Genomic DNA, 27,000 nt, shown 5'->3' on the forward strand with positions numbered 1-27,000 from the left:
GAGGAGAGCGCCCGTTAGCTGGGAAAGTTTCAACCTGGATCTTGCTACCTGAGAGTCCCATGTCAGATTTTCTTGTAGGGAAACCCCCAGATATATAAAAGTGGAGACCCTTTCAAGGCTAGTTCCCCCCAATTTTGGATTGGGTCTGGTCTTGGATGGGGGGTTGAAGATCATGAACTTGGTTTTATCCGTGTTCACCTCCAACCCATGTTGTCTACAGAAGTGGCCAAAACCATCCACAATCCTCTGGATCCCCATGGGGGATTTGGAAAGAAGGAGGGTATCATCGGCAAACATTATTGCCGGAACCCTCCTTCCTGCCAAAACCGGGGCATCATTGTCCCCAACAGCGTCAAGGTGTTGTATGACACTGTTGATGTACAGACAGAACAGCGTCGGAGCCAGAACGCAGCCCTGTCTGACACCTCGGCGGACTGGGAATTTACCCGAGGGCTTGCCATCCCTCCCACACCTCACTACCGCAAAGTTGTTCTTATGCAGCCTAATGATGATTCTGAGGAGGTGGGGGGGAACTCCTAGCTTCTGAAGAACCTCCCACAACTTCCCCCTTGGGACCAGGTCGAAGGCTGACCTCAGGTCCACGAAGACCATGTACAGTCGACCTCCCTCTAGCGTGACCGTCTTCCAATAGAGGAGAAGGAGGCGAAAGATTTGGTCCATGGTCGACGTTTTCTTCCTGAAGCCAGCCTGAAGGGGGCTCATGATGTCGTTGTCCTCGACCCAGTCCAGGAGATGATCCAAGATGAGGCGCGCAAAGACCTTCTGGGGCACATCTATAAGACTTATAGGCCTGTAGTTGGAAGGGAGCAGAGTAGAACCCTTCTTATGGATGGGCACGATCTCTGCCCCCAACCACGACTCAGGAATCGCCATACCTCCAAGAATAGCATTGAAAAGAATAAGAAGGTAAGGGCCCCAGATGTCCGGATGGTGCCTAAATAGATCCCCGGGTAACCTATCCAAGCCTGGCGCCTTCCCCACTGCTAGACGTTCTAGGGCGAGCTTCACTTCCCCCAGGGATAGATCCATTCCAGCCTCCTGAATACCCAAGGGCAGTTGCAGCTCTGCAGCCGGGCAGGAACTAGTTTCTTGGTAAAGAGCCCCAAAGTGATCCTCCCAGACCGCGGAGGCTATATTAGGCTCAATCGCTTTACCAAGATCCCTTGAACCATTATTTACTAGGGCCCAGAATTTCCTGGAGTCCCTTACTTTAAGGGCATCATAAAGATCCTGCCAATGGTTCCAGTCCCACTCGGTCCTTGCAGCCGCCAGCACCGATTTATAGTGCTTTCTAAGGTCGCATACTTTAGTCTTATCTGACCCCTCTTTTATTGCTGCAACGAGCTCAGATTTTACAGCCCTGCAATCTGAGGTATACCAGGAGGGAACAGGAGTCCTTTTCTTTCGGATTGGGACTTCCGGATGGAGGACCTCGGCCAAGTCCCTCACTAAATCCTGGTGAATATTTCCCAGTTTCTCATGGAAATCTGGGGTTCTCAGTCCATTCAGGAGAGCATCCACTTCCATGAAGCTGGGGAGGGCCGCCTCATATAGTTTTTTGATGGACTCTTCCGAGTTCACCAATTTTCCCCACTTAACCCGGCGCCTGTTTGTAGTGATGGTCAAGTCCCCTGGATCGTCCCCTAGACCGACTGGGGGTAGATCCGTCTTAGGTAGAGGACACAGGATATTTAGGCACAGGGCATTGTGGTCACTGTCTGACCTCTTAATTACCCTGAAGTCAAGCACTTTGGGCCAAAGAGTAATGTCCACCATGATGTAATCTAGCCTCGACTCATGGCCCCTCCTGTTGAAAGTGCACACTGAGGGGGCATCGGAGGGAGTACGACCATTACACGCCCTCAGTGCGCAATTCAAGGTAAGGGACATAAGTTGTAAGGCTAGGGGGGACCAGACTTTAGGGTGAGGAGAAGCTGAGGGTGGGACCCCCCAAAGGTCATCCTCGGCCGTAAGGACACCATCCAGTAGTCCCTCCAGAGGTTCAAAGTGGCAATTGAAGTCTCCTCCAAGCACCACCTTGAGATCACCTGGAAGTTGGCCCAAGAAGGAGGCCAAATCATTTAAGGTAGGTGATTCATTTAGCGAGGGCACTGGACGCGAGTAGACATTAACATGTTTTCACTTAGTAGGCAGTGCAAATATCAGTGCCAAATTGTACCGGCACTAATGTAACTTATGTAATCAAAAAATGTTGGGACAGAATAGTACCAGCACTGGTGCAATTCATATAAACCTAAGGCCATAATCAAGATGGAGAGAGCACAGGGGACATTAACAAAGTGCTACATAACTGACAAGTGTAGCAAATGAGCCACACCCATTTAACAGGAGTATGGTAGGATTGTAGTATGTGCCAAATTCTGCATTCTGAAACACAGGGCCTTATTTATGAAGAATTGGAGTAGGGCAACATCGCAAGCCTTCTTGCTGCTCTGCTCAACGCCAATTTGAAAGGGCAGGAATGCCCCGTATTAATGAAATGAAATGGGGTGGGAACCTGTCCTTTACCCCTCCGCTGGCGCACAATTTGCTGCCTAGCGCCAATGTAGGAACCCTTGCACCCTGGTGGAAGGATGACTCAGTTGCAGGCAGGATTGTTTTTGTGCAGGAACGGGAACCTTCCTGCACAAAAACAATCCTGAGAAGAATTTTGCAAAATGCAGCACACATAGAAAGAGGAAAACTAAGGAGAAATAAAAATATTTACGCCTGCTCTCAGGAGAAGTAAGGTTTTGGTGCTGCCCGGAGTGTACGTGATTGAGTAAATCTGGGGCAGCCTCAAAATCCCTGGGTGGTGCCTGGGAAACCCAATGCAATGCCCATGGAACTCCTCCTTGACACAGAGTGAGGCAAGGCAGTGACTTGAGCCGCTTTTTTTTACTCCATATATATGAGGCCAGGCAGAGTGACTTTGCGTCGCCTCAGAGATATGTTAGAGATGCTTGACCCACCAGAGCATCAAAAAAAGTGACACACTGGCAGCGCAAGCCTCTCATATATAAACTCCACAGTGTTCCAAATATGTGAGTAAAGCATGGAGCAGTAGGGTACTGTCATGTCCAAAGAGCACATTTTTCATAAAAATGTCCTCTCTAAATGGCCATTAAATATGCATGAGGCATGCAACCTTAATGCTAAACTTATCAGGTGCACAAAGAAAACTTGTGGAAATTTGGACCCACGTTTATGAAAAAATCATGCAACACAACGCAGCAAGCCACATTGCTGTGCTGCGCTGTGTGAAAAAGAAAGGGCAGGAATGTGCCATATTTACCATTGTTTGATGCATTGTTGTCCTTTCCTAGTGCTGGTACACATTTGGCTGGCTTGCACCAACTCAGGCACCCTTAAATTATGTTGCGAGGGTGCCTGTGTGGCAGGCAGGATTGTTTTTGTGCAGGCAGGAATTCCTTCCTGCACAAAAATACTCCTCAGAGGTATTTTCCTATTTGTAAATATGCTGCAGGTTATAGCACACTTAAAAAGAAGAAATGACCAGAGAAAAAAAAGATATTTCTCCTTGTTGTGCCTCTGGTGAGGAGACGTACAATTCTGAGGCATTCCAAGGTCTGCCAATGTTGGTAAATCCGACGTGTCAGATTCCATGGTCGGATGCATGGGAACACCTACACTCCACCGATGGCACGCCTCCCTGCCAGAGAGTAATGCAATGACGTGATGCGCGTCAGCGTTTGCAACGAGGACAGAAAGAATAAAAAAAACGGAGAGAAGATTACCCCACCGAAAACAAAGCGATAACACTGCATCGAACACGCGAGTACCGAGGCAGCGATGCCGTAATCCAGAACACGCCAGATTTGCAGCCTTGAGAAGCTCTGAGCCCAGTGCGAATTACAACGTACCGCAGTGCAATTCCTTGCTGGAAAAGCGATTTCTCAAATCAAAGAACGGCTCCAGAGTCCCTGCTCTCCTTTGAACTGTAGACAGCAGTTTTGGATAAGAAAAAGATATACAGTGAAGGCCACCTCCAGTCCATGTCCTGAGGAGAACTCCAAAACAAAATCAGGATTCGAAACACGTTGACTTTGTGCTGGAACATGAATTGTATTGGGCGCTACAGGAATGTAGTCTAGGATATAATCTCCCCTGCAATTAGACCCTTATTAAAATAGTTTCCAGCGCAGTTAACAAGCAGGCCTGCATGAACTAGTGATTGGCCGCTTGTTTGTATATATGTTATTAGGACTGGCTGCCCATAAATGAAATCAATGTAGGCATCCCTATCCCTCCCCCACTTTGTATATGGTGTCTACATGAATGTTTTTCATTTACGATTGTTTGTAATGTGTTTTTGTATTGATGGTGTAAAAAGTCTTGATAATTGTGTTTTGCTTTTGGACACATTTAAATGTTTCAAAAATATGTAAATAAGTAAAAACGACTAAAATGAAAAATTTGCCCGCTTAGGATTATTGGCTAGGTGTGGAGTACAAATATGAAATGTATCTATCTGGCCATCTTTGATGTTTAAACGAATTAGAGTGGTCTAGGCCAGGTAGTAACCAGACCCAAGCCTTTTTTGGTTCCACAGAGAGTAATGCAAGGCAGCGATTTACACTGCCTTTCGTTACTCTCGATTTATCAATAAACTCAGGGCCACACAAGGTGGCCTCTCGTGTCTTGATAATTCTCATTACGTTTTTGTATCGCCCTAACGTCCCCTTGCGTGTCACAAGCGTGACACAAAACCATGATAAATATGGGCCTTGGTTTCTGTGAATACGTATCATAAGTAAAATGTCTTGATTTTATTTTGACCCTGTTCAATTTTTTATTCATAACAATTCACAATTAGAAAAAATAATGTGATTTATTTGCTCTTTAATTGCTGCCCATATATTTTGACATTTTTGTAAAGTTCATTTAGAATTTTTATTGTGCGTTACAAATCATTTGACATACTGCAGCCCTCCCCTTTTACACCCTCTGTTTGCAGAAAGAGAATGGAAAAGTAAACACCAATTTGCATGTTATAAAAACAGAATAAGCAGCAATTTGTTAGAAGACATTGCCTGGAAATTGACCTCTGCCTTTAAACATACAGCAAATGCTACAAGATAGAAACAAATTTGAAAGGCCTATTTCTTGATCATGCTCCTTTTGAACTCCTGAGAGGTTATTCTGAGGAAGCTGCAGCAACTCCTGCACCCCTAGTTCAAGCACCCCTCATTATGCTTTCATGGTCCCACGGTCTTCTTGCAAACTGCATTCATAGATTTAGAAACCTAAGCCTAACACCAGATGGGTCGGCAACAGATGCTAGAACTGTCGTAATTTTACTGTGCATGAAGGAAATTTTTTATTAATGAAATTTGAGATGCTCATATCTCCTGGCATAAATGAAAATCACCCAGCAGGGCCGCACTTTCATGATTTTAACCTAAGCCCTGCAAAAACGTCTGACAAGTCTGGGGAAACTAGCCTTGAAAATTGACCATGTGATGTTTGCAGCCATCCTCCATAACATCTAATGATCCAGCTATGCCTTCTGTGAATATTCTGTAGCTTTGTAGGTGCCTGACTCCATCGTATACCTAACAGGGATGAAGGTGCCCATCTTCTTACAGGTCTGAAGCGTTCAACGTAACCTTAGTTCCAATGTACTCTGCTCATCTCCATCCTTAGGGAATTAAGTGGTTAGACTCTTCTTATACTCATAAGGACCGTAATAACTGAGAAATAGTCATCAGTCACTCTGTATGTTTTCCATTTCTGTTATACACTTGAAATTCATATGTGATGTCATTTTCTTTTTGTATTCCAGAAGGGACACCAGGATACCTGTAAAAAATGTATATAACATGAGTTCTTTTTCCAAAGTAAATCTGAATGGCAGAAAAAAATTGTCATTGTCAAAGAGAAAAAGCAATCAGGGTGGAGGATGGTATGCTTTGTGAACTGCCCAGGTGTTTGCTTGTATCTTTAGAAGGCAGCACTCAGTGGCTAACTAGAATTTGATTTCTTACAATGCGAGGATTTCTGTATGGGCAAGATATCTCTCCAATGAGTGGATGGCCTATATTGAGTATGCCACCTTATTATATATGTTTTTCATCATTTGTAGAATTGTTTAAAGTGAAAAACACAGAATGAAAAATAAATTCATGAAACATATTAAAAGAATATACAACCTACTTATATAACAGCAAACTATCAGAAATACAAAAATATGCGAAATACCATCTCATTAGTTATAAGTTTGAATGCTTAATTCAATCTTTGCAACATAAAAATCTAAAGTAGACTGAGTTACCTTACAATAGAATATATAAACGGACACAGAGTTAGAAATCAGCACAAAATATTTTTCCCATGACCAGTTGTGTATACTTACCCCAGTATAATGCAGGCAGATCAAGAAAACAGATAAATGGCTTATGTAAATGAGTCTGCCATTTCTAAATGTCAGATTCAAAATGTGCATTGATAATGTCTAATGCCCAAGTTTCTTGGCAAACTTCTTTTTGGTAGTAGAGAACACATCAGACAAAAACACACACACAAAGCGCCTCAGATGCTCTTACAAACGAGCAACGACAACATAATTTTATTTGAAACAAAGTAAGAAACCCAGGAATAGGTGAATTCTGCTAATGGCAGGTTAACAAATAAAAAATGAAGGAGGTTCAATGAGATTCAGATAGTGTGCAAAATAGGCACTTCACCAACAAAAAGCACCCAGTTATAGTCGCTACCCTCTTTCTCCTTCAGGGTTTTAACTACTCCCAATTCCGAAATGCAATGCTTATAAAGGAGAAGTAGCCTCTATTGGTTAAGGTTAGAGACAGTCAAATTGAAAAACGCTTAAGGAGATTCGAGACTCATAAATGTATTTAAATCAACTAAGAGAATGAGTTCTCCTCATCTTCTAAACATCCTGTAGCGCATCTCGTATGGCCCCCAACTCTACTCGCTCTATAATAGAGCTCAGTTTAGTAAGAGTCTGAGTTAAATTAATGAATTGATACTTCTTGTACCCAATTCCAAATAACGGTAGTATTTGGTGCGCTAAAAGACATCCGCAAAAGATCTTTTAAGAAAAGCATGAACCCATAATTCAGAAACATACATCACAGTGGATTGGGTCTGGGCTTTCTTTACACACATGAAAGGTTGGAGAAATTGTTCTACCACTTCCTCTTGTAGTGAACCAAATAAGATTTGTGACCAGGGGCTACTCACCCAGGAGCCATTTAGATCTCCTAAAATGTTTATGCCATTTGATATCAGATTCAAGTCAAATGCTGAAATTATCCATGTCAGTAATCCTCTAAAGTGGACGACCATAATAAGATGTTTTTGAATGATTGATTACGAATAAACTTCATTTCTGAGATGTTAATTGACAAACCAGTCAGCCCACAGAACTTTGCAAATGTATTGAGATGTTACATAGCCTTTAGTGTACGAAGAGATAGTATTAAGTTTAATCAGAAAACAATAATGTTGGTATTTTAGATTATCTCAGTCTTGGGGTATCATTAAGGCAATCCTCTTGGGTAGCCACTGCCTAATTTTCTGTACACAATGAACTAGGTCAGAGCACGAACACAACTTGTTAAACACTCTGAGTCACATTGATAGGTTGTATGGCTTCTTCATTAGTGGAGAAGTCCACTGAATGCTGGCAGGGTTATTTACATAGGGTCCAATCAAAACCTTTAATAAGCTCAAGAACCCGTAGGGGTATTATCACAGGCTGATTTCAGGTGAACAAACGTTACAAAATTAGTGTTTCGGTATTTCGAAGGGGCACTTTTAGGGCATCTCTTCCAAATACCGAATCTGAATGGGATGTCGTCTGTCTACTCCACCCCCCCCCCCCGCCCCACCACTCTTCCCTGCATGGGCCACGCATGCCTTTTACGAAAACGGACTGCACTTAAAAAAAGAAGATTTCTTTATTGAAAAGCAATCACAGACATGGTAGTCTGCTGACCTCAGCACGTCACCATCTCTGTGAGTGCTGTGATTCCTAATGGGTTGCAAATCGCTACCTACCTCATAAAATGCATTAGGTAGGTTTATTTGCGACCCAATAGGAATTGCTAATGAAACTCAAAAGAGTTTCATTCATTAAGAATACCGAATTTCTAGTTGCGATTCGGAGAGAATCGCTATTAGTAAATCAATATTACTAATGTTATTACATCTGGCCCTTAGTTAGCCCTTAGTTAGCAGATTGGAGAGAGGTATTTCAAGATTAAGGGTCTTATTTAGATCTTGGATGATGGGTTACTCTGTCACAACGGTGATGGATATCCTGTCCACCGAAATATAAATCCCATTATTTTCTACGTGATTTACATTTTCGAAGGCCTGGATATCTCTCACCGTTGTGACAGAGTAATCCATCAGCCAAGATCTAAATTAGGCGCTAAGTCGTACTGGTTTCCACGGAGCCACATTTGTGGCTTTAGCAGGTACACAGAATGCAGTGCCTGTACTATATGCTAAAGTGCTGCTATAACATGAATTTACAACAAGGTCCAATGTGCATGAAAACCAATATTGGTGACTGGAACCATTGCTGTTTCTTCTCCTCAGAGGCTTATTAGCATCAGTACAGTTCCTTTTTTTCAATAACTTATGGATCAAGGAATTAATCTAACTGCCTATGTAGATCTGTTGGCATGTACTTTTGGGGACGCAAAGGATATAGAGAACAAGAGGAGTTTTTTTTTATAGAAATGTTATGCTGTAGTCATTCATGTTACATGCTAAGGCCACTGTATTTAACTTGACAAACAAATACGCAGATTGCGCGAGTGTAAATTGGAACATCTATATACTTTTCTGAATATGGGGTTATAGAACCGTGTTAGAAATTGGATAGCTTCTGATAATCACATCAAATAATATATTTAGTAATTTATAGCAATTGCTTTGAAGTAAAATGCCTTTTCTTTTAAACGGTAGTGTATATATCTGTATTTTTTTTTCAGCCACACATGATGTAGTTGGAGTGCATATCATACATTTAAATATTTAGGGCTACATGTACCAAGCATTTTTGTGGTCGGAAATTGTCAATGGAGGTGAGTGGCGGGCCACCGACATCCGAATTAGGGCTTAGTTATTAATGTCTGTTCTTGCACTCTGTGCGACAGCTACCAGTTCACCGCACTGTGACTAGAGAAGGGCTCCGAGCCTCACCTAACACCCCCTGTTTAGACCACACTGGGCACTCTGAAAGGACCAAGAAACCTGTTACCAGCCAGAGCATCTTGTGGCGTGGTCTGTGGCATGAAGAGTTACATAGAATAATGGTATTTCAAAGCATCTCATGGAGGCCAAAGCCCATTCATCCTCACAGATAAAACTTCCATATTCTCACAGTCAGACCTTAAATATAAAAACAATAAGTCATATGTAACAAATCCACTTACCCCTCAGTGAGCTTATATTCATCCTCATCTAGCACGGGAAAAAATGCATCACATTCGAAATCAGCCATGACCTTGGTGAAGAATATCTGATCGCACCAAGGATGATGCATCATCTCCTGTTGAAACAAACGTGTGCAAAAAGAAATGAAAACCTGCAAAAATGGGCCAAATAAAGACACTAGTTTTTGTGAGGTGATTCTGAAACGTAGTCAGCTTAGATGGCTTTGCTTGAAATATAGCTCTGAATATGAAATGTCAGGGTACATCATGAAACGTTAACACGCCTACAGTATTCAAAACAGGTTTAAATCTCGAAAAGTAACTAGCCTGCCTCAACAATTTCGTTATTACTTCCAACTGATAAAGTGATGTGAAGGCCACAAGTAGGAACCATGGTAAGCAGACTCAAAGTTCCATCCTTCTAAGGATGGTAAGTTGTGAGCTATTTAACGGAGTAATAGGGCCCCTTCATATTTACAGTGCTTAGAAACTGCAAGTTTTTCTCACTAGTTCCTGAAGTATGCATACTTCCACTTACTACCAGGGTATGAAGTAACCGTTAATTTTTATATTGTACCGTTATTAAATCTGCAATTAAATATCAATTAATGGTGACCATGGCTTTCTTATTAATCATTTTTAGCAATAATGGCCAATTCACAAAGGTGTTGATGTGGCTAACCCATGTAGTACTTCTGATGTAGGAGGCGTACTCCAAGATTATGGGAGAAAGTCAGAAATCAGACCCTGAATCAACAGATGGAATAAAACTTAGACCTCAGCACATAACACAGATAGAATAAAGGCATTTTTTCTTGTATGCCAAAGTAACTTGGGTGATGTCTTTTACAGAGAGTAAGCACTCCAGCTACAAGAGGAACGCATTTAATTATGAAGTAGGTTAGTAGTATGAGATAAGAGCTAATCTTTCCATTTGAATATTTAATGACAAAGCTTGGAGTCACACATGGTTATGGCAGCGAAAAGACAAGATGTGCTATGTAACTGTGTTGGCGGGAGCTCATGCTCACCGTACGTAAATTATGATAAATAGGCCTAAACACAATGGTTAATAACTCAGGAATCCATGTATTAGTGGACTTTTGAGTGCTAGAACAATCATGGAATTTATGATGATATTTCACACATTTTAGATGGATGCCTAAACTGACAATAAATTCAAGATCACAGTCTATGAGACCCTTCATCAAGGGTTTTGAAGCAACGAGAAGAAAGTATGTACTGTCTAGGTTTGCATCCTCCCGAAACACAACCTAAATCACCAAAGGCAAATGAGACACACGAAATGGGGTCCGCACCTTGGAGAATACCCTAATTATGGGGCCCCGGTAAATCCTTGTATTTCACAAGATATGAATTGGACCAGTGCGATATGCGGGATTACAAAGAGTTACAAGACATTTCAAAAAAGTGTAAGAAGTGGCCTCACACACCTTATGGGTGTCATGCTTCATCATTGGCCATCCTTGCTCACCAAAGAATGCTCCAATGACAGGCATGCTTTTTGTATTCCCAGGAAGTACTTATTGACAGAGAATGGGAAATGGGATCCTGAATGTGGAGAATAAAAATGTTGGTTTCTTCCTCAGGGGAATACCTTTATTTGTTGCGAAAACAATGAGATGATTAAAAGTGACTGGACGACATGGAAAGACTATCTCCTGCAGCTGAAATGGTCAAATGTTTGCAGCCTTCAGGCTCTGTGGCTTCCTTAAGGCCCAGGAATCCCTACTATCCTATGCTGTAAGCATACACACAATCAACACAGAGCATTCGTACACATTATTTATTTATTAAAAAAGTTTTGTATAGCGCGAACAAGACCCCGAAGGGTATCAAAGCGCTTCACAGTAAAACCAAATATTCCATTCTTGCAGATGCAAAAATACTTCTTCAGCGTATACTCCATAGTCTTGTGTTGAGTAAACATGCATAAAAAAGCATACAAAAACATCAAAGTGAAAAACATAAAGGACAATCAGTGACACAAAAACTAGAAGACAATGCTTCTTCTTGCATACTGAATTCCAGCTGTATGTGAAAAACCATACGGCACTTGTGGTAGGTATACACTGCATTGTACTGCAAACTGATGCGAGTAGTTGAAACCCGAAATGGATGGATATGTCACATATCACTCATTGCACTGCATACCCTAATATTACTTGGGAACCCCTCATGGAGGAATATGATGAGGGCAGCTTTGTTGTCCCCTATTAGCCCAAAAATAAATTTCACAAGCAAATTATGACAAGGAAATATGTGTATATATATATATATATATATATATTCACTGAAAAAACCATAGGTTATAGACCATATATAGTTAGGAATTAGCATTTACAAAACCTTGAAAATTCACTGAAAAAACCATAGGTTATAGACCATATATAGTTAGGAATTAGCATTTAAAAAACCTTATTTTACTCACACAAAACCATTGAAATTCCATATATAGTTAGTTGCACTAACTATATATCGCGCACCTGCAATCCACTGCTGATCATGTCACATATTACATCATTCATGACATGGTCAGTGACATCACTGATGACATCACTGATGACATCTCAAATGACATCACTGATGACATCACTGATGACATCTCATTTGACATCATTCTTGTGCTAATACGATAAACCTCTTCAGACTCTAATATAACCTTAGATACACTCAGTGTATACAGACACTCACACACTTCCACTCATCCATGGAGTTACTCACACACCCAGTCAGTCATGCAAAGAAACAATCTCATCTCCATTTCTTCAACTATACAGTTAAACACACCTTACTTATTGAAACATATACTAACACATATTTACTCTCTTATACAATCCCTGATACAAGTTCACAATGATCGATACAACCACTCACTCATTCGGTGGCTCTCATGCACAGTTATTTATATATGCCAACTCTCACATGTACTGTGTTTTACATATGTACTTACTATGACATGTAGCATTGAGATATCCATTCACTCATCAATACACTCATGCACACAATCAACTGCCCATGTAGCTGTTTCCACATGCACTCTTGAACTCATACACCTAGTGAATAAACTGTTCACACATCTATGCATAGAGTCACACACCTTCCAGCCACCCCCACACAAACTCAATCTCCCATAGAAATACTTGGGCAAGCAATTAATAACACATATAGCCTCTCGTATAGCTAATGATCAACACATGCAGCAGTTTACAGAACAACAGACATAATGATGCACAAATTAAGACAGTTTAGTCACTAACCCATGCATTCAGTGAGACACATTTAATCACTCACTCATACAGTCAGTCACGCACCTACTAAATCCTTCATCCAGACACTTATACATCCACTCATTCTTCAATATGTAAGATATATTTTAACTTTACAGAAACATACAGTCACTGGATGTTGTCATCAGTGATGTCATCAGTGATGTCATTTGAGATGTCATCAGTGATGTCATCAGTGATGTCACTGACCATGTCATGAATGATGTAATATGTGACATGATCAGCAGTGGATTGCAGGTGCGCGATATATAGTTAGTGCAACTAACTATATATGGAATTTCAATGGTTTTGTGTGAGTAAAATAAGGTTTTTTAAATGCTAATTCCTAACTATATATGGTCTATAACCTATGGTTTTTTCAGTGAATTTTCAAGGTTTTGTAAATGCTAATTCCTAACTATATATGGTCTATAACCTATGGTTTTTTCAGTGAATTTCAATGGTTTTTTAATAGCAAATATCATAAGCTGTCGAATGTCAAGTACGTGGTAAGTGAAAACATTTTCGTGTTTATGCACACTGATCTGCTTTGAATGGTGCCCCCCCCCCCCTCATTTCTATTAGGAGTACTCTCTCTTTGCAGATAGTGAAAGGTAGTTAACGCAGGTCTTTGCCCCCATTGTAATCCGTCGTGCCTGCTTCTCTCTCCATTTGATTGATTGTTATCCAAGTATTTACTGTTTTAGAATTAGTTCTCTTTGGTTCATTCTCTATTTACAAACAAACACAGAGTCGCAATACTCTGTTCAGTCTTTGCAGATAACGAAAAATCGTGTAAAAAAAAAAGAAAAGGAATCGAGCAAAATCAGTAGGCCACTAATGGGATCTCTTTTTGACCTCGCTAAAATAGAAACATTAGGAACAACCCCTCATGACAAATACAAAACTAGTGAGATGAACTGAACTCCACACAATGATGGCTGCAAAACAACTCGGCTCCGCCACCCACCCCGCCCAAAATAACGATAAAGAACGGCTGCCATGATTGGTTGCGGAATGACCACGACGGAGCTACGAAATGGTGCTGCTCTCATGCTAACCCCAGCTTTAGTCTGAAACATCCAGAAACACTGTAGACTACCAATTCGATCAGTTCCGGTAGCGCCCCAATGTAACCCGGTAGAGAAGAACTAGCTCTCCCCTCTTTGACTGATGGTTCTTGTTGCCTGTCCCTTCTGTTGTCATTTAACAGAACTATTTAGCCTGCTGAAAGGGGTTGTGTTCCGACCGCTGGTTGGTGGAGACATTTTGACTATATTCTGTACCTGCGTTGTCGCGTAATGCGTCATATGACGCGCCGCGTTAGCGCATCCGGAAGTCATCCGGGGCGCGCAGCGCGTAACGTAAGCATAACAAGTCATGTGACTTGTTAATAAAACTTTTCATTGGTTCATTTTACTTTTCTTATTGTAATGATGAAAGGCTTGGTCATATGACCTAAAAATTACGCTTTTCATTACTTCCGAACATTATTTTTTCTTAAATATATGTTATAATGTTCCAGGCTAATGTACTTTCCCGGAAATTTTACAACTGTCCTGCAAGTAAAATATATTCTTTTTTCGAGAAAAAGAGCGTTTCTTCGTCCCATGACGGAGCCGTTGAGCAAAAGAGGGTCGACCTGCTGTCTTAGTCGCCGATACGCCTGAATATGAGATTCTTATCGATCACTTTATGTTGCAGGAATAGAAAACACAACAGCCCTTGACCATTTATCTTTACTGCGTTCCTTCGTATTATACCTTTTACCCTTCATGTAATTGGTCTGCTTTATTTCACTTGCCTTTTAATGATTCTAAAACAGTCACTATTATTAAAAACTTTACCAATGTATATACTACTACCATGTTTTCTTTTAAAAACCTTTATTGAGAAAATTTCATTATACAAATACGAGCCTATAACCACGTGGGCCTGCCACAGAGCAAACTGTAATCGTATATGATGAATAGACATTTACACTGTAGAGGAACGTAACGGGCGGGCCATTAGGTTGCAAGAACTAAGGTGTCTAACAGTTACGGAATCGGTGGACGTACATTTTATAATTAAAATACGACAGGGCCAGTTACAATAAAATTATCTAGATATACATTTGCGGGCAAGTACCATGGGTGACGTTAATTCGAACTTTCAACAGTACAGTAATCAATAACACATCAGAACTTAATATCAATAGGGATGTCGAAATATTCAATCAATTCTCGTCCCCGCCCGCCATGTGCTTCAAAACTGCATACGTATCTCGTGATTTCAAGGTTCTGCAACCAGTACACAACAAGGAGTTACGAGTCCCATTTATTCTGGCGCCATTTTGGGCGAGGACGGGCAGGTCCAGGATATAGTCAAAATGTCTCTACCAACCATCGACTATGATGATCTTCATATGCTGTATTTATTAGAGTAACACTCATCTGTCCACATGAAATTAATTTGCCACAATCTAAACATGTCATTTTAATCTTTCCAAAGTTCTTCTAAATATTTGGGACCGTTTCCCTTGCCTCTGAAGCTCTCAGTGCCACTTCTTTGATGAATGTACTAGCAGGTCAGGGGTTCTCCTCCAAATCTCTCTTTTATGCAGCACTATAATTAATTGGTGCCACCTCTCCATATGACGATGCATGGTATAGTTACCACAACTATATTTTTTTTCGGTTCCTCTGGAGAGTTCATCGTGGCAGATGAAGCGTGTAACGTACCGGGCATTTACCTTTTTTTGCATGTACAGGAAAGGAAAAAAAAATCGAGCGTCCGAGTTCTAAGGTGTCCCAGGGCCATTTTGGTGGACCAGGCCCAAATCCAAAGAACAGCCATCTCACAGGCTAATGGGGCGACCCACGCCGAGTTTCAGCATTGTAGTATGACCACACAAGTACAGCAACTTGCTAGACATCACCTCGGTGCCATCCGGATCTCGGCGCCCCACTGCAGATGAAGTGCCTCTCAACTATGAAACCACCACGGTGACATCCGGATCTTGGCGCGTTGTGCTGCCTTCGGCCTATTCGCACATCGGTCCGCTACTGACGCCATCTCACAGGCTAATGGGGCGACCCACGCCGAGTTTCAGCATTGTAGGATGACCACACCAGTACAGCAACTTGCTAGACATCACCTCGGTGCCATCCGGATCTCGGCGCCCCACTGCAGATGAAGTGCCTCTCAACTATGAAACCACCACGGTGACATCCGGATCTTGGCGCGTTGTGCTGCCTTCGGCCTATTCGCACATCGGTCCGCTACTGACGCCATCTCACAGGCTAATGGGGCGACCCACGCCGAGTTTCAGCATTGTAGGATGACCACACCAGTACAGCAACTTGCTAGACATCACCTCAGTGCCATCCGAATCTTGGCATCTCAACGCCTAGTGGTATCTTCCATACAAAAAATATTGTTACGCTGCCTTTGGCCCCATTCGCACATCAGTCCGCAACTTAGACACCACCTCGGTGCCATCCGGATCTTGGAATGTCAGCACCTTTTGGTGTCTTCTCGTCAGAAAATATTGTTGCGCTGCCTTTGGCCCCATTCGCACATCAGTCCGCTACTGACGCCATCTCACAGGCTAATGGGGCGCCCCACGCCGACTTTCAGCATTGTAGAATAACCACACCAGTACAGCAACTTGCTAGACATCACCTCGGTGCCATCCGGATCTCGGCGCCCCACTGCAGATGAAGTGCCTCTCAACTATGAAACCACCACGGTGACATCCGGATCTTGGCGCGTTGTGCTGCCTTCGGCCTATTCGCACATCGGTCCGCTACTGACGCCATCTCACAGGCTAATGGGGCGACCCACGCCGAGTTTCAGCATTGTAGGATGACCACACCAACTTGCTAGACATCACCTCAGTGCCATCCGAATCTTGGCATCTCAACGCCTAGTGGTATCTTCCATACAAAAAATATTGTTACGCTGCCTTTGGCCCCATTCGCACATCAGTCCGCAACTTAGACATCACCTCGGTGCCATCCGGATCTTGGCATCTCAGCGCCTTGTGGTGTCAGTCAGAAAATATTGTTGTGCTGCCTTCGGCCTATTCGCACATCGGTCCGCTACTGACGCCATCTCACAGGCCAACGGGGCGCCCCACGCCGACTTTCAGCATTGTAGGATGGCCACACCAGTGCGGCAACTTGCTACACACCACCTCGGTGCCATCCGGATCTTGGCATCTCAGCGCCTTGTGGTGTCTTCTACTCCGGAAATATAGTAGAAAATATTGTTGCGCTGCCTTTGGCCCCATTCACACATCAGTCCGCTACTGACACCATCTCACAGGCCAACGGGGCGCCCCACGCCGACTTTCAACATTGTAGGATGGCCACAGAAGTGCGACAACTTACTAGACACCACCTCGGTGCCATCCGGATCTTGGCGCGTTGTGCTGCCTTCGGCCTATTTGCACATCGGTCCGCTACTGACGCAAACTCACAGGCCAACGGGGCGCCCCACGCCGACTTTCAGCATTGTAGGATGGCCACACCAGTGCGGCAACTTGCTACACACCACCTCGGTGCCATCCGGATCTTGGCGCGTAGTGAAGCTGCAGCAGCTGCAAATAAGCTTCAGACAGTGTTACAACCGCTGCTCAGAACTCTCAACTATGACACCACCTCGGTGCCATCCGGATCTTGGCGCGTTGTATTGCCTTCGGCCTATTCGCACATCGGTCCGCTACTGACGCCGCCTCACGTGCCAACGTATTTTCTCCGCATTTTATACCCTATGCCGCATAACAGGTCATGTGACTTGTTTATAAAACTTTTCATTGGTTCATTTTACTTTTGGTTTCCTAATGATGGAAGGCTTGATCATATGACCTAAAAACAACACTTTTCATTGGATGAAAACTTTTTTTTTCCCCCAAACGATGAAAGCCCCACCTTGTTTCTGGATGTTTCAGACTAAACTGGCGTCACCATGAGAGCACCACCATCTCGTAGCTCCGTCGTGGTCATTCCGCGAGCAATCATGGCAGCCGCTCCCCACCAGAAGCCTGCAGGAGTCGGGGCCCCCAAAACTTTTGATGAATTCTCAAGGCGGAGGGGACGCTTTCGAGAATGGGGTCCAAGACCTAGCAGACAAGCGTCCGATTTCCAAGGTGTCCCAGGGCCATTTCAGTGGACCACGCCCAAAAAGGAAAGAGCCTGCCGCCATTTTGAGAGTCCTGTGGCAGCCGCCTATCGCTGCACCGCAAGAGTGGGCGCAACTCAGCTGAATGGCGGATTTTGACACAGTGGACCAAAAGCGGACGGAATGGCAACTGAAACGGTAAAGGGGCGCCCCACTAAAACAGATGAGACTCCACCTGGAGAGGCCCGTTCACGCCGCCTCCCCCGGGGCGCTCCACGCCGTTATTCGGAGCAGCATTGTAGGATACCAAAACCAGTGCGGCAACTTACTGGACATCACCTTGGTGCCATCGTTCTGCTGCCTTGGAACTATTCGCACAACAGTTTGCTACTGATGACCCACCCCCGCGACGCCCCACGCCGTTATTTGCTGGGTGGCAACTTACTAGACATCACTTTCGTGTCATCTAGATTTCGGCGCGTTCTGCTGCCTTGGAACTATTCGCACAACAGTTTGCTACTGATGACCCACCCCCCGCGACGCCCCACGCCGGAAATCTGGACGTTGTGCTGCGTTGGGACTATTCGCACAGCCGACCGCTACTTCGTTGTTTTTCTCTAAAAATGTTTATATGTTATTACTATTTTTGTTTTCTTGTATATATTTATAAATTATTAAAGTTTTATAATCTTACTACTTTGTCGGAGTGCTATATATTTTTAATGTGACACATAATTGTAAAAACTTTGATGTACAAAGAGTCATCCCTGGAATCTTCCGCTTCACGCTCGGTCCCCTCCCCAATCACAATACAGGATGGTTTTCAGATAATAGCAACGCTTCTGCTGTGACGGATCTCATCGAGTGTGGGCCTTGATCTACTATAACTCCTTTGAAGAGGGGTGATTCTTTACAGCTGTGGCCATAAACTACATCTGCAGGGCTAGCTGATAGCCTAGGACCGGCCTGGACAATCGGACACAGAGGAAAAGGAGTGTCAGAGGGTGCGGTAGTGAATAGGGCGAAAGGGAGGTGTCGGGCGGGCACAGGGTGTGATTCTCAGGGAAGAGCAGCGCAGATGGGGGGAGGTTTATTACCCATGCATAAGACAGAGAGCGGGGGTGACCACTGCCTGGGTGAGATGCTTGCGAGGGTGGGGAGCCATGCTAAGGATCGACAGCGTGCACAGAGTGGGTCTGGTCAAGGCATCTAAAATGGCTGCCGTGCACGACAAAAGTGTGGCATTTGAAAAAAGACAAGATGGCGCACACAATGTTTTTCAACAATTCCTGATTTCCTTCGAATCGAACGTTAACAGACGTTGGGGCATATTACCAAAGTTAAGCGATATTTATCCCTAACGATGCATTGCAAAGATTTTTTTACCGTCAGAAATTATCGCAGATAAACCTTGCTATTATCAAGGTTTATCGCAAATACGATAAAAAACGAGCGCAATGCATTAATATCGCTGAAAACTCCGCGATATTCATGCATTACCGAGCTAATGCTCTTAGCCATGTTATCCACCTCCCATTGGATAACATGGCTAAGAACTGCTCAGGACAGCTGTTACTTTTTGGAGATATTCGCGCTTATCTCGAATATTTCCAAAAGTTGATAATAGGAGATAGCGATGTTAGCGACTGTTTCCAGTCGCTAACATCTTGGCATGCCCACTTTGCATGTCATTAGTGATAAATATCACTCACATGCAAAGTGGGACCCAAGATGGTCGCTATCTCCTACTAGCCGTCGCTAACTGGTGTTAGCAACACCTAGGTAATACAGATATAATTTTATCTCCGCGAAGCGGAGCGCTGTTACAGATATATATCTTGTTTTTGAACGTTAATTTCTCAAAATGCACTGAAGCACATATATTGAGACATAGCAAAGGCACATCGGGCTACCAGTCCCTAATATTTTACCAAGTTTCGTGCAAATCCATTCAGCCGTTCGATTATTATTATTATTTTTTTTTTTTGCCCCGCGGGGCCCTTTTAAAACCTCCACATCAAACCTAGGGGGTCAGCGAGGATCTACTATGCCCCCTTATGGTCATTTGCCCCTTCGCTTTGGCCTCCTCTTGTCTCTCGATCCTACCGAGAGACAAGATGGCGGCCGCTACGTACTGTTTGGAATGTTTACAGACACCGGAGAGCCAATCAGCTTCGCTTCGCAAAGCTCCGTAACGCGAAAAGTACGCGAAGCGGTGCGCTGTTACAGATATATATCTTTTTTTGAACGTTAATTTCTCAAAATCCACTGAAGCACATATATTGAGACCTAGCAAAGGCACATCGGGCTACCAGTCCCTACAATTTTGCCAAGTTTCGTGCAAATCCATTCAGCCGTTCGATTATTATTATTATTATTTTTTTTTTGCCCCGCGGGGCCCTTTTAAAACCTCCACATCAAACCTAGGGGGTCAGCGAGGATCTACTATGCCCCCTTATAGTTATTTCCCCCTTTGTTTTGACCTCCTCTTGTCTCTCGATCCTACCGAGAGACAAGATGGCGGCCGCTACGGACTGTTTGGAATGTTGACAGACGCCGGAGAACCAATCAGCTTCGCTTCACAAAGCTCCGTTGCGCGAAAAGTCCGCGAACCAGTGCGCTGCCTGGTCCGCGCTTACAGATATATATCTTTTTTTAAACGTTAATTTCTCAAAATCCACTGGAGCACATATATTGAGACCTACAAAAGGCACAATGGGCTACCAGTCCCTACAATTTTGCCAAGTTTCGTGCAAATCCATTCAGCCGTTCGGGCTAAAAGTGAGGCCAACCGCCCTATGGAAAACTCAATGTTAAAAACACGTTTTGGGACCCCCCTTTTTTCTCGGCCCCCACTGGACGAACCCCCCCCAAATTTTCAAGGGCTGCTCAGAAACAAAATGTGCCATTTTCCTGAAAATTTCAGCCAATTCCGTCCACAAACGCCAAAGTTATTAGACATAGAATTTTCAAAAAACCCATAGAGAAAAAATCCTAACTATATATACCTACTGGCGACCGCCAGTAGGTAATATATATATGTGTATATATATATCTCAGTGCTCCTTAAATGTCATTACCCGTGCACTCGCGGGCGGGTGCTTAGTGCGAGGGGGGTGCCTGCACTCCAAATTACTGCTCACAAACTACATGCCTCATTCACACGAAATCCAGCACTTGGGGGTGAGTTCAAAGGTTTTTATTCTGGTGTGAAATCTTGCACAAAAAAACCTAATGCGTTTTGGTTAACGCCTTCCTCGGTGTTATTGGGCACGCCGGAAACAACCATGTTTAAATCAATCCTGAAGTGGACACGAGCATCAACAAAGGACTTCACAATGAGTAAACATGATCGCCATATTGGAGTAACATATAGACCATGTGTAGCGCATTGCATTGTACAATTCATGTCATAGAAACTCGATGTTATGCCATATATTGTGTCATAAAAATTGAGATTCCTGTTATTGTTGGGCTAGTGTCCTATATAATTCTTTTAAGCGAACCTATTTACACAATGAACAATTAAATCATTGCTCACTCCATGATTGCCAAATTTTACATGAATTGACGCCATCTTGGAATGATGTCAGAGCCACATACTGGAATATTTTTGTAAACGTTAAAAATCAAATACTAAATGGGCAACCACTAGTAGTATTCTCCAATTGTGTCAAGTTCAACATTGCAATATCATTTGCTTATGACAATGTCATTTGCCAAACCTAAAACAATCTAAGCATCATTTCGTCAATTCATATATTTATACCACCCTGTATGGGCAACATCTGTACTCCTGCATATCCTGCATATCATGCATTCCTAGCTTAATTCAATCTAATTATTTGCCTCATGCCCTTATATTGATCCCATAAGCAAATCCAGCAATTTAGTTAGATTAAGAGTCTCATTCCCAAAGGAAATTCTCCTAGTTGTTACATAAGAGAAGAAAAGGAACAAAACAGAGAAACAATCATAAATTAATTAAAAGACATTTCCACCATTCCACTCATGCCTTTAATCTGGCTTATGTTTTATGTTATTCTACCTGTATCAACAGTCTCTCAAATGGACAGCTAATTCTTCATTGATATTCATGCCGTTGGGGGCGGTATAAAGAACCATCCAGTAATGCACATGATGTATTTTATCTCCAAAGTCCACAATAAAACTGTGCCCATAACAGGAGGACCTATCGTATCTGGAAGTAACATGATTTTTGAAAAAACTTCACAATACATGGATCATTTCCTTCAGGAATATGTGTCAAGTCTTGATGATTTTGTACGCAGGATATATGACACCCCTTGGGCCAATGACTATGCATTAATGACATTGGATATCACCTCACTATATACAAGCATTAAGCAGCAAGATAGGCTGAATTCAGTGAAGCATTATTTAAGGAGTAGACCAATGAGGCTTTACAAAGAAAGAAATATGCTGTTATCCATGATCACCTGGTGCTTGAATAACAACTTATTTTACTTTAATAGCGAGGTGTATCAACAACTAAGGGGAGTTGCCATGGGTGCCTGCTGCTCACTCAGTTAAGCATGTTTACCCATGGGCTTGTGGGGGGAACAGGTCCAGATGGTTGGCCATATTGAAGCTTGCGATAACAAAGTTGTAAACTGGCTCTGATACAACAATTATGTGTTTGTTATTTAGAGGGGGTCAATTACCAGGGCTCAAGAATTTGTTGATAAAATCAACATTAACAATGTCAACCTTGAGTTTACTGATCATAGTAACACTTATGGCACTGATTTTATTGATGTACACTTTTATGTGGAAACTAACAGAATTGAATCTCAATTATTTAGAAAAACAATAGCAGCCAACTCTATTCTGCATGCTCATAATTTCCACCCTAGACATTTGAAGGACAGCAACGCCTATGGTGAAATGCTCAAGTTACGCAGAATTTGTAGTCAGACGAGTATGCTCACTAAATGTCAAGATGAAGCTACAGTTAGGTTTCTAGAATGTGGCTATTCAATGGCAACTATTACCTGTGCAATAGAATGAGGCAATGAAGAAAGTAGGGAATTGATCCTTTTCAGAGACTGTAGTGATGACAAGACACAACACAAAAATATAAAACACATTAAAAACAGTGATGGTAACAACAATAGATTAATTGTACCATTTAACAAACAAGAACATAAGCTACGGACTATTTTTTAATATACAATGGCCCATAATACAAACGGATACTATTATAGGACAGTCTCTGCCGAAAAAGCCCTCCATCACCTTTAGAAGAGCTCCTTCCATGAGCAATGCTTACCAATGCTTAGTTGGCTTACCTCTGCTGCCGACGTAGTAGCTCCCTTAAAATTAGTTAGAGCTAGACGTTGTCATGACGCTCAAAGGTGGTTCACCGAGGACCTGAGAGCTTTAAAATTAGGCCTCCGTCAGGCAGAACGGCGGTGGCGCCGGGCGTATTCCCTCGAGACTAAGGAGGTATTTTCCTCCCTGCTCAAAAAATACAAAACAGCTATATCCTCGGCTAAATCCTCCTATTTTTCGAACAAAATCATGGATTCTGTAAATAAATCAAAGGACATATTCTCAATTGTAGAGGAACTATCCAACCCAGCGAGACTCACAATAGGGCCACTTCCCTCTCAACATCTGTGTGATTCCTTGAACGAATTTTTTATAGAAAAAATTGTCAAAATCAAATCTAGCATTGCCGCCCATACCCCGCTTGTTCCTTCCCTGTCCACTGAGCCTACTGACTATCTTAACCCTCACACTTTAACCCTGATCCCCCCCATCTCGATAGTCAATTTTTCTTCACTCCTGCATAAAATTTCCTCTGGTTCCCCACGCGACTGCTGCCCTCCCTCGGCCCTTCGAGCAGCTTTCATTTCCTGCCCTGAACCCCCCTTGGCCCTTATAAACAACTCTTTGGCCATAGGGGAAGTCCCTTGTTCCTTTAAACAGGCCGAGGTGGTTGCCATCCTAAAAAAACCTTTGGCAGACCCCTCCATCTTGAGCAATTACCGTCCCATATCCCTTCTCCCCTTTCTCAGTAAAGTCTTGGAATCGCACGTAACTCAAACACTCAGTACCTTTATTGAGGACTCATGTGTCCTAGACTCCAAGCAGGCAGGGTTCAGACCTGCGCACTCCACGGAGGCAGTTATTCTCTCCGTGATGGACGAACTGCGCAGAGGGGCTGATGTTAACACCCGACAAGCCCTAGTCCTTTTGGATTTATCGGCCGCCTTCAACACGGTCGACCATGGTATTCTGGTCGGCCGTGTCAGAGAGGCTGGCATCCATGGGACCGCCCTTGACTGGGTTCAGTCTTTTTTGACGGAACGTCAACAAGCCGTCAGGCTGTCCCAGTTTTCTGCCACTCAGGTAGAGCTGACCTGTGGTGTTCCCCAGGGTTCCTCCCTGTCCCCTCTCCTTTTTAATTTGTATTTAGCCCCTTTACTCCGTGCCCTTCGTGGGATGAGTGTCACCGCGTTCAACTACACGGATGACATTCAGTTGATTTTCACCATTGACTCCTCTGATGACTCTACTTCCACTTTCCAAAATACACTCTGTTTCATCAGTAACTGGATGAGCTCAAACCACCTGAAGCTTAACCCCGACAAGACGGAGCTGATTCTTGTCGGGGGAGCTTCCAATCCTTGGCAGCCTTCCATCTGGCCTGCCAGCCTTGGAATCCCTCCCTCTCCAGTTAACTCTGCCAAAAGTCTGGGTGTCGTCATTAGTAATGACCTTTCTATGACTCCCCAGATCAGCGCGGTGGTGTCCGCCAGCCACTTCCAACTCAGGAAAATTCGAAAAATCTCCCGCCTACTTACCACCGAAGCGCTCACGTTAGCGCTACTTGCGTTAGTGATCAGTAGACTTGATTACGCTAACGCATTGTATGTTGGCATTCCTGATTACCAACTAAAAAGACTCCAGCTGATCCAAAATCAAGCTGCTCGCTTGATCTACCACCAGCCGAGAGATCAGCACGTTCGTCCACTACTAAAGAGTCTCCACAGGCTTCCGGTATCCGCCCGTTGTAAATTCAAGCTAGGCTGTATCATTTCTAAGTCCCTTTCTGGCCATTTCTTCCCTTCTTCATCTTTATACCCCGTCCCGCAATCTTCGTTCATCTCAAATGGCCTTATTATCTGTTCCCAGATTCAAGAGGAAAAAATACGGAGGCCTTAGGTTTTCTTTTTTGGCCCCATCCCTCTGGAACTCCCTCCCACTTTCTCTCAGGCTTGCACCCTCATATCCTGGTTTCAGATCACTTCTTAAAACTTTCCTTTTCTCTACCTCATACCTTTAGATCCCGTCTCACACTCTTTCCACCGCTCCCCCAGCACAGCGCCAAGAAACCTAATGGTGTTAGCCGTGCTTAAGAAATTTATTTAACATAACATAACATAACATAACATAAATGCATTAGTGACCAGCAGCCCCAAAGTAACACAAACAAGTAATTGGCTGTCATACAGGAAGGGGGTCTTTAAATGCAGCTCTTGCTGAGCATTCCACTTTGGTGTGAATATGTTACAATATACCACAGCTTTCAGTGACTAACCAATAAAATTAAGGTTATTTTTTTACATGTAAAACTGACTATGCAGTGTACGTCCTTGCATGTACCTGCAAACTTAAATACATCGTTAGCACTAAACTGCAGACACATGTTCCAATCTTACAACCCCTAAGAGCCATATTAAACTGATATTCAATGTATCCTGTAGCAGACACTTTAAACAAGCTCACAACAACAATCTCAGTTGTATCAAATATTATGTTATCAACTCGATATCTGAGCTAGACTGGGAGGTAACCGAGAATCACTCCTTAGACAACTAGAAAGCCGATACATATTGAATCTTGGCACCAGAATACCCAATAGGTTCAATTTTGGGGAGGAGTTACACAATCTTCTATGAGAGAACATGAAGGGATAACTGATTGAGATCAGAGATTTTACTAATGACAAATAAGGACTGTGAAACTGTGACTTATGCCTTTTACTAATGTACTATATTACTATTGTCAATCTAAATATATACTGCTATTTATTGTTGCACTTTAATTTGCACTGCGCTTTTACACTAAGGGCACTTTATTAGATTGAGAGGAGATTGGTACAGCCTACTCTTAAGTATGATGTGATTATATGATTCAGACTGTTTTATTGTACTGAATCATTGCTTAGATAAATATACCACAAGTTGGGCCACAAGCACAAAATGTGAGGAAACTTCCCTCCTAGACCAGGCTAACTGGATCATCACAAATCCTATCTTTGGGTATAACTGAAATAGTACAAGTCATTTAAAACCCATATTCCATGCATACCAAGTGTTGATATCAACACCTTTCATATTTATATTTATATTTGCTTAAATAATGTTTTATCAATTTATTGATTGAGATATCTACATTGCCCTGGGCTTGTTACTTGACAATGTTATTCAGACTTATGTATTTCCATACTTATTCTTATTATTATTTATACATGAAGTATGTGTACCCTATTTATAAGAGCTAGTTATGTTTTAACACAGTAATATTTGACGTGCATACTTATTAGCATGTACGATATGATGGGAAACTGTAGTCTGTTGTTCATAATGCATCATTGCAACTCCGATTGGCTGGCGTATCAGAAGTGCCCTTGGTATAAAGGACAACAGTCCCATGACAAGTGATGTCATCAGTGATGTCATTTGAGATGTCATCAGTGATGTCACTGACCATGTCATGAATGATGTAATAGGTGACATCATCACCTGTGGATTGCGGGCGCGAGAGTTACAGTTAGTATAACTAACTTTAACAGAGGAATTTTAATGGTTTTGTAGGAGTGAAATGTCCAGCTAACTATAATATCCCTGAAACCTATGTTTTTTTCTATGAATTTCTAAGGTTTTTTAAATGATAATTCCTAACTATAACCTGCTTGAAACCTATGGTTTTTTCAGTTAATTTCAAAGGTTTTTTAAATGATAATTCCTAACTATAACCTGCCTGAAACCTATGGATTTTTCAGTGAATTTCAAAGGTTTTTTTAAATGACAATGCCTAATTATAATGTTGACCACTTCCCCATATCTTCAACAAGAAACTAAATTTGCAATGCTACTTAAAAAAACAGGCAATAGTTC

General features: G+C 42.7%; 1 protein-coding gene across 6 annotated transcripts in view; it reads right to left on the reverse strand.

Moving 5' to 3' along the window:
- Positions 1–4,857: 4,857 nt before the first annotated feature.
- Positions 4,858–27,000, reverse strand: part of LOC144812382 (dihydrofolate reductase-like) — a 453,064-nt gene continuing 430,921 nt past the window's right edge. For all 6 annotated transcript variants that reach the window (XM_078673936.1, XM_078673934.1, XM_078673933.1 and 3 more), the window contains 2 exons: positions 9,453–9,568; positions 4,858–5,844 (listed from right to left, as the gene is read on the reverse strand). In XM_078673936.1, the coding sequence (XP_078530062.1) occupies positions 5,754–5,844; positions 9,453–9,568 (207 nt within the window). In that variant the 3' untranslated portion in view covers positions 4,858–5,753. The remainder of the gene's footprint in view (positions 5,845–9,452; positions 9,569–27,000) is intronic.

Source organism: Lissotriton helveticus, chromosome 1_1, assembly GCF_964261635.1.
Source record: "Lissotriton helveticus chromosome 1_1, aLisHel1.1, whole genome shotgun sequence".
Classification (NCBI taxonomy): Eukaryota; Metazoa; Chordata; class Amphibia; order Caudata; family Salamandridae; genus Lissotriton; species Lissotriton helveticus.